The sequence below is a fragment of the Mobula hypostoma genome, chromosome 7 (assembly GCF_963921235.1).
Source record: "Mobula hypostoma chromosome 7, sMobHyp1.1, whole genome shotgun sequence".
In the NCBI taxonomy this organism is placed as follows: Eukaryota; Metazoa; Chordata; class Chondrichthyes; order Myliobatiformes; family Myliobatidae; genus Mobula; species Mobula hypostoma.
In genome coordinates, this window is record NC_086103.1 from 105352670 (window position 1) to 105361968 (window position 9299).

General features: G+C 45.0%; 1 protein-coding gene across 2 annotated transcripts; it reads right to left on the reverse strand.

Moving 5' to 3' along the window:
- Window positions 1–737: 737 nt before the first annotated feature.
- On the reverse strand, window positions 738–8257 carry LOC134349443 (protocadherin-8-like). Of its 2 annotated transcripts, none has more exons than XM_063053755.1 (4): window positions 5413–8257; window positions 5192–5274; window positions 4955–5091; window positions 738–3283 (listed from the first exon to the last, which is right to left on the reverse strand). In XM_063053755.1, the coding sequence occupies exons 1-4, from the start codon at window positions 7768–7770 to the stop codon at window positions 2964–2966; spliced, it is 2898 nt and encodes a 965-aa protein (XP_062909825.1). In that variant the 5' UTR covers window positions 7771–8257; the 3' UTR covers window positions 738–2963. The 2 variants fall into 2 exon arrangements, with proteins under 2 accessions (XP_062909825.1, XP_062909824.1); XM_063053754.1 differs by having other exon boundaries at window positions 738–3286.
- Between the last annotated feature and the right edge of the window lie 1042 nt (window positions 8258–9299).

A 9299-nucleotide genomic window follows, 5' to 3' on the forward strand; every position in this document is an offset into this window, starting at 1 on the left:
CCAAGGACATACCTGGTCAGGCCTTGGAATTTTATCCACCTTCATGCACCTCAAGACTGCAAAAACCTCCTCCAGGTTACATTGTATAACAAGTTTGCAAATTGTGGCAATTGTAGTTGCGTTGCATTTGAAGGCCTGCAGCATCACGATTCCCAATTTTGAGCTGCTTTAGTGACTGAAGTTACAACACAACGGCCAAGGGAAAGCATTGTGAAGAGGGACCTCAATTCCATCAAATCTTCAGTCCTATTATTATTTTCATCTATGGGTGCATCTGAAACAGATGGAAATGAAGTGAAGCCAGTATAACAACTTAGCTTTTAATCTGTGCTCATATTTTTTGAGAAGTACTAAACAAATTTCATCAAGTTAATATAAAAAGTCTATGTACATGGTTCAAATGAAAACAGAAAACCTTCTCAGGTACCTTGTCTAACATTTCTCCTCAAAACAGATACTTGGTCAATTATTTCTTTGTGGGACCTTGCACAGCACAAAATTGTCTGTCATCTTTCATTGCCAGTCACCTAATACAATAACAATTTGACTTGCATTCAATTTAAAGACCAGAAAGCCCGATCTATCACTGTACAGGCTTGAAAATCTAACCTGCTGTTTCTGAATCTTGTGATGCATTTGATCTTGGCTTGATGTGAGACTAAACATCAAGTCAGCATGGGAAGATGACACACTGGAAAATGAGGGTCACACAAAATAATAATAAGTACTTTATTGATTCCGGGTGGGAAGTTATTTCATTACAGCAGTAAATTTAAAAACACACTTAGCAGTGTGCAGACTTAACTAATAATAAAGTACAGAATAATAATAATTTACCAATCTGCAATAATATACAAAATAATAAAACAGACTATTGTACTACAGTGTGTATTCTCCTGTCATGCAGAGATGAACTGTTGTATATGCTTATTACATTTGCTAGGGAAGATTTTCTGTAACGATCCTTGTGATAGCAGAGCCGAAAGGGTGAAAGGGTGCTCCACTGCTTATTCAGTAGATCATGGAGAAGATGTGCCTGATTGTCCATAATGGATAATAGATTGTTTAGTGACCTCCTCTCCACCACTAACTCAGAAGAGTCTGGGTTGTAGTCAAGGACAGTCCAGCCTTTTTGATGGGTTTATTTAGTCTTTATGCAACACCAGCACCAATGCTGCTCCCCAGCATAAAGCTGCAAAGACTGCACTTGCTACAACAGACTGGTAAAAGGTCTCCAGCATCCTGCAGCATGCATTGAAGGATCCCAGCTTCTTTAGAAAATAGTCTGCTCATCCTCTTTTTTTGTAAACAGCCTTGGTGTTGGCTTTCCAGTCAAGTCTGTTGTTGAGGTGAACACCAAGTATTTGTACTCCTCCACCACAACTTCTTCTCCCAGAATGTATACAGGACTCATCACATTATATATATATCAACATAGTGGATTTATTACTAAATAAATAATTTAAGGGATCTGGATTGTAACATTTTAAAATGCTCAGTTCAAATCACATGCAGCTTGAAATTTTTGTTCTGTAATGTATCTTTGGGAAGGATTTCTGTCATTGTTGTCCAGCTCAAGCAAAAATGGCGTTCATTTTAGATCTTGGAAAATAGCAAAGTGATTGTTTTGCTTGTACTGATTCTATGGAGAATTACAGCTGGGTGGTGGAGTAGTGGAGAATGACAAGAATAACCGCACATGCACAGAATGCAGAGGTGAGTTAAATTCAGAATTGGAGCTAACACACCCAAGTCCAGTGGGACGCGAAGTTGTGAATGGTTATGTAAGCCTTTAGGCTTAAGGATCATGACAGCTGCTCATAAAACCCAGTACTTGGAGTCTGGATACTCAACCAGACCATGACCAATATTCATTGGGTTCCTGTTAGATCTAATCAAGCGTTGAAGAAACTAATTCTTCAGGTTCAGATTACCTGGGCATATATTGGTCATTTGAACTTCAATCCTCCCACAATAAGAAACTAGCACTTGAGTTTTCAGCTATTGATCTGGTTTGTTCTTTATTAAAATCTTTAAGTTTCCAACTTTAATAAAATACTGTCCTAAAAGTTGCTTTTTACAACAAAACCTCATACATCTATCCATTATACTTGATTTATGGATGAATTATAGTATATATCCTTAACATTTCTATTGTTCTTTGAAGTTAACTTCAGGTAATTTCATGACATTTAAGATCCAGACTTGCTGTAGAAATTGATGTACTGCCACTATATATACAAATGTAGCTTCATAATACATTCACTGCAGTGTATATAAACAGCTTCCAAATTTTATTAACATGTTTGTATGAATTATTTAAAAATCTGTACATTCTGCACTATTAACACAAAAAAAGTCAAAACATAATTCATTTATATTTATTTGTTGGATCCATACCAGCATTTATTATTCACTCCTAATTGCCCCCATCCTAAAGAGGTATTTAAAAGTCAAACACAATCTTAAATACTGCATGGGCTATATTGGGTCAGAATTACATATTTCCTTCTCTAAATGTCTTTACTGAACCAGCTGGATTTCAATGACAGACAATCCAGTAGCTTCAGTTACCTTTTCTGAGACTAGCATTTAATTCCAAATTCATTTAATAGCCTGAATTTAAATTCCTAGTTGCCATGGGCGATTCAAGTCCATGCATCTGGATTAATGGTTCCGAACTCTGGCTGCTAATCCAATAATTTAGCAACTACATTTCATACAAGGTGGAATTAACAACTATGTTCCAGACAATAGGGAACTTTAAAAAATATATATAAAGTAGCATTAACTTACATTTACATTCATTTTTATGTTTTGTATTTATACAAACTTATACAAAAAACATAGAATCAATTAGTTTGTATAATTATAAAATAACACTTATATTATGTATACTATCAATATATTGCACAAATTCAATAATTTTAAAAGCGTGTGGAATATGCTCAGTGTTATATTGATCAGTGAGGTATTAATCTTGAGCTGTGACTGTTTAATCCCACAGTATGAAATTGTGGTACAATAACAGATGTTACAGTTTCTGATTCATTGCAGGTAACCTTCTGATACACACTTTGCAGGCCTGCTGTTTTTGGTAAAAGTGCTTGGTAGTAAGTGTCTTTTCGGAGGTGTTCACGCGGGACTGAAGTGCTTTTCCCAAAAGTGTTGAGGTGTTCAGCTGTGCCTGTGGATGAATAAGACTTTGGCCCTTGAGAAGATGGACTCCAGCAGCGATCCGAGTGGCCGAGGAGCTTGCATTCACTGGTGCAGGACGGTAAACCTGCTAAGAAGGAAATCAATAGTTTTAATCTTCAATTGGACTGTTAACTATTCTATGCAAGTTACTGAAGCCCACAGAGGTTACAATGCCAATTGCCTCAGGTTTGGACAATTTGTTGTTTGAATATGAATACTTCATTTTTGTTGTCCTTCAGTAAAGGACCATGTGTATTCAGTAATACTCCCCAAATCAGAAAAGTAAAGGCACTCAAATGCTAGTTTGAGTAATGGGATACTCCTGGACAGAACCGGCTGCATTTCAGTTATTGAGTAAAGAAATAAAGCTGTTCTATTCTGCCTCATTCTACAAACTCACTAACTTATTTTCAAACTTCCCTGAAGATATCACATTTACACTATAACTTGGTTATCTTTATTGTTGTGTCCTGATCTACAAGTAGCAGTACATGTTGAAACCCAGTCCAACTTCACTAAAATAACACTTTCATTATCAGTTCAATAGGTTATCAATAACTACTGGAAGTTGTCATTCGACACTCCAAGAGCTTTGTTTTTCCTTTTACTTTCTGATGAACAATTCAATGCTTTTAACATTTTCATGTTAAAAATAAAACACTGATCAAAAGGAATGTATGGCTTTCAACTATGCACATACATCAATATTGTATTATGTTAATAAACAGCATCCAGAGCAGCAGTGAAAGGTATGTTTCAAAACCCATGTTTAAACAGAATAAAATGCATCATTTGTAAAACATGGAAGTTTTGTGCTTACAGGGAGTCTGAAGTACAAGACCTGTTACATTGCAGCATGTACTAAAATCATCAGCTTCCCATTGACTGAGGCCAACAGGGGCTGTTGGCACTGAAGTCTCAGTAAAACTCTGAAGGTCAAATTCTCAATTTGTGTTTCTTCACTTTCCTCTTAAAACTTTTAAAAAGTTCTTCCTGCAAGACAAGGCTAATACACTGGATATTTTGGAATGAGTACAAAAGATTTGCTGTAATGTTTCTAGACCCAGCAACACCCTTGTAAATTCTCTCTGCACTCTTTCAAAGTTATCAAATTTATGAAGAATTTTGACAGTGAAATAAGTGCTTCCATAAATAGTAATGGAGTACTGGTGCAAGATGCTTCTAAAAAGAACCTGGCTGGACCAAGGTAAGACGCTCAATGATAGACAAATAGAAAGGCCATCAGACATAGAAGCAGAAACTTAGACAGACATTACTAGAACAGAAGTGGCAGTGAATGAAAACTTAATCCACAGATAAATTATAAATTAAAGTAGAAATATTGAATTATGATGGAAAGTCAGCGTCCTGAAAAATTAGCTCATTTTCCATCTTCCTGACTACTGAGCTTGAGCATTTTCTGATTTTATTTCTGATTTTTAGCATCTGTAGCATCTGAATACAGAAATTGGATGAATTTTAAAAAAAGACATGAAATAGTACAGGCCGGATGCACAAAAATGCTCTTGCAATCCAGTTAACAAAACTCAAATAAGAATTTCACGTTGAAGGATTAAAATGTAACCTCTGAATTAAATACTAGCAATGAAGCTTAAGCAGTTCACTAAGGCTATAATGACGCAGAACTGTAAACAATGAACTTTAAATTACATGTAGGACCAAGAAGCAATGGTTTCTCATAATGATTAGCTTTCAAAATTTCATGACGTACAATGAAAGCTCAAACACAGCTTACCATTTTGCTTCTGACTAGGTGCATTGCTTTTGCTTAGGCCGATACCGCTGATATCAGAGTCACTATCATTGAAGTCACTGTCTCCTTTCCCACTGTCTTTTCCACTGAATCTGTCCTGAGTTTGATTTGCAAGTTCGCTGAAATATCACAGAAACGTTACTTTGTTTTTCTACAGTTCAAAAGCATGCACCAGTTGTCAAAATACTACACAAAAATCGACTTACACAAACGACTTACCTTTTACTGAAAGCAAACTGTTTGCCTTGCCAGATTGCGACGGGATGAAGTGTTTGGCCAAACCCAGAGGTGGGAGAGAAATGCTGGAATTGTTAAAAAGGGAGAAATTAATTGCTACTGTTACCATTAGCGGCGGATTAAATTAACACCAGTGTGTTGGGAGTAAGTAACTGACGCTGAGGTGTAAATACTGGAAAAACAAAGTTGACGGAGACTCTCACCTGCGGCTTGGTGGTTGTGTGACTCCCCACGGTCGGAAACACCTTCACTCCGCCTCCGGCGAGCTCCGGTGCCGTGGTACCATCATATCGGCCATCTCCGGAGGCGCCGATCCTCACTGCGAACCTGCCCTTCGGTAGCTGGGCTTCCTCCCACTCCACCGGCTTGCTGACTCTCCCACAGGCCGTGGCGATTAGAACAATGGCCATGAGTAGGGCCGCGCAGCCGCCCGCCAGCACCACGATGACCACTAACGATGTGTCCCAGCTCCGCTTCTCCGGCCGCAGCGGCGCGTTGCCCCCGGCAGCTTCGGCCGCCGCCACCACCAACTGCAGAGTGGCGGTGGCGGACAGGGCGGGCCAGCCACTGTCACTGACAGCCACGACGAGCCGCAGGGCCTCGGGCCCGAGCCCGAGCGGCCGGCGGCCCAGCTTGATTTCGCCGGTGCCGCTGTCGATGGTGAAGAGCCCGGCCTGGGAGCCGCTCAGCAGCCGGAAGCTCAGCTTCGCGTTCGCCCCTTCATCGGCGTCCCGGGCCCGCACGCGCGTTGCCAGGTAACCGGCGCCGCCGTCGCGAGGGAGCGTGATGACGCAGCAGGAGCCGTTGCCCGGCGGCGGGTGCGTGATGACCGGCGCGTTGTCGTTGCGATCGGCCACGGTGAGGAGGACGGTGGCCGAGCTGCTGAGCGGCGGAGAACCGCCGTCGGTGGCCTGCAGCAAGAGCTGGGCCTCGGGCAGCGACTCGCGGTCGAAGGAGCGCAGCGCGTAGATGGCGCCGGTGGCCGGGTCTACCGAGGCCAGGGCCGAGCCGGGTCCCAGCAAGCGGTAGGTGACCCGGCCATTGTCGGCCAGGTCGGGGTCGCGGGCCACCACGGTGGTCAGGTAGGTGCCGGCCTGGTTGTTCTCCAGCACAGAGACTCGGTAGAGGCGGCGGGAGAAGGCGGGCGCGTTGTCGTTCTCGTCGGTCAGGCGCACGGTCAGGGTGCGCACCGTGCGGCGCGGGTCGGCGCCCAGGTCCTCGGCCAGCAGCGTCAGGTTGTACTGGGCGGCCCGCTCACGGTCAAGCGGCGCCGCCGTCACCACCATGTGGCTGGAGCCGTAGGCCGGCCGCAGCTCGAAGTGCTCGTGTCCGGAGAGCGAGCAGGAGACGCGGCCGTTGGCTCCCGAGTCCCTGTCCGAGGTGCTGACCAGCGCCACCAGACTGCCCGGCGCCGCCGCCTCGCTGATGTGGGCCAGGCTGCCACCGCCGCCTGGGGCCAGCGGCGCGATGCCGATCTCGGGCGCGTTGTCGTTGACGTCGAGGACGCGCACGGTGACGGTGCAGCCGGTGGCGGCGCTTGGCGGGACCCCGCGGTCGTGGGCGCGCACCTCCAGCCGGAAGCTCGCCCTGCTCTCTCGGTCCAGCGGCCCGGCCAGGCTTAGCCAGCCCGTCTGCGCGTCGAGGCTGAAGAGGCGGCGGATGGGAGCGGGCAGCTGCGGGCTGAAGCTGTAGACCACCTCGCCGTTGAGGCCCAGGTCGGGGTCGGCAGCCTCCAGCTGGAGCAGCGACGAGCCGGGCGGCGCGTCTTCCCGCAGCTCCACCGTGAACGAGCTACGCTGGAAAGCCGGGCTGTTGTCATTCGAGTCGAGCACCTGGACCCGGAGCCGGGCCGCCCCGGTCCGCGGCGGGTCGCCGCCGTCCGCGGCCTCCAGCTGCAGCACGAACTCCGCCTGGCTCTCGCGGTCCAGCGCCTCGACCAGCACCAGCTCGGCGTGAGCGAGTCCGTCGGCGCCGCTGCGCAGCTCCAGCGCGAAAGGGCGGCTCGGCGACAGCCGGTACTGTTGCAGCGAGTTGGCGCCCACGTCGGCGTCGAGAGCCGCCTCTAACGGGACGCGAGTGCCCGGCGCCGAGCTCTCGCTGATTTCCACCCGCAGCTCCGAGCGCCCGAACACGGGGGCGTGGTCATTGATGTCCCGCACTCGCAGCTCGACGCGAATCAGCACGAACTTGTCCCCGGACAAGTTCACCACGTCGAAGAGCAACAGGCACGGCTCGGCTCCCGACTGCTGGCGGCACAGTTGCTCCCGGTCGATGCGGCCCCCGACCGTCAGCTGCCCGTCGTTCTCGCCGACTTCCACTAGAGACCAGTTGGACTTCTGCATCAGGCGGAAGCTGCCCGCCGCTTCCAGCTGCAGGTCTGCCGCCAGGTTTCCGACCACGGTGCCGGGCGGCTCCTCCTCGGAGATGGAGTACTTGGCTGTTAAGCCGTCGGCTCTCGGGGTGGTTAAAAGTACGAGGAGGAGGAGGAGGAGGCGGCGGCGGCAAGGGTGTCCGGGGAATGGAGCAGTAAATGTATTTTTGCCTATTTTACTGGTCATCATTGGCCCAGGTTATTCTGTCCACTTTTGAACGAGAATCCGTTTGAAAGATCGGCCTTTTCCGTAGTGGGTTACCGCGAATGCTCTCTCAGCTCAAATTCTGACTACACTTGCCTACACTAGCCAAATCTTGAAAGTATTCAAACCTCGTTTCTTTTGGGCCATTTTATTGTTACGTTTATGTAAATTGGATACTTGGCAGCCAATCGTATTTTGCGGGATGGGACAAAGTGTCCCAGGCTTGCAGTGCTAAACTTCTGAAAATCCATCCCGGAGACGTTAGAAGCCGGGAAAAAGAAGTATTGTTATTAATAATTGTGCCCTTGTCATCCCTCATTAACTGAAGTACTCGTAGCATTTTAGAATAACTGGTACTTTTGAATAATTCATCAATATATGCAACTACGTACACTTAATAGTGCCTAACTCTAGTTTGTCGAGACAATAAATCATATACTGACTCAAAGTCTGTAACTGAGTTCATATATAATAGTAAACCATATGCACTGTATGTGCAACTTGTCTCCAATATGAAAAGCTACAATTCACTTTAAATATGCACTATTTTCATATATTAGGATACTTAATTAGCTGCATGTGTTAAAGTTTTAAATTATATACATTAGTAATAATTCTAGCCATTTGGCACCATCCTCGCTAATATTTCTAAAGCTGTATGCATCCCGTAACTTTCTACTTAACTAAGACCATTGTTTAATGTCCCATTCTCTGTCACTTCACTTGTAGATAGTTTCTTCAAGCTTACCTTCTCAATCTTTACTTCTAGGGCTCTCTAGGTTCTCACCATTACATTCTCACTCTCATCTGCATTCTGGATCTGGATGAAATATTTTGTTGGCCATTGAGGCTGAAGTAGATTGTTTGCTATCCCTTTGTTCTTTCTTTCTGTGAACTGATCCATATCCAAATTATACCAACAAATTATATCTACCTTTGCAATATCTCAATTGTACTCCTTTTTCCAACGCACTTCAACTTTCCACTACTGTTGAAATATTCATCAAAACTTTCTATTCTTACAGAATTACCTATTCCAGTACTCAAATGGACAATCTTTCATTCTCCATAAATTTCAGATTATTCATTACTCCTTTGCCTGTATTTCTACTTGTAGCAATTAATGTTTGCTTGCTGACTTTTGCTAACTAGCCAATATCTCAAATTTGAGATTTTCATCGAAAAGCTCTTATACATCACTTGAGCAAGGACTGGGCACTCAGTGTAAATTTTCACTTAGATCTTGAAGCTGTGCAGAAAGAGACTCTTTGGTCCAACACATCTGTACCATTCATTGTACCCATCTACACTTACCTCATTTTCCCACATTGATACAAAATCTATTCCCTTCCGGGTTGAGCTGCTGCTGGTGTAGCAGACTCTGGTCTGACTGAGCATGCTGTCTGGGAGAGTGTGTGAATGTGAGAAAGGGGTTTGGTTGATTTGGCCTGTAGCATTCTTTTGTTCTATTTTACATCTTGGACGCAGCTGCTTATATAACTTGTGTTTGGTCG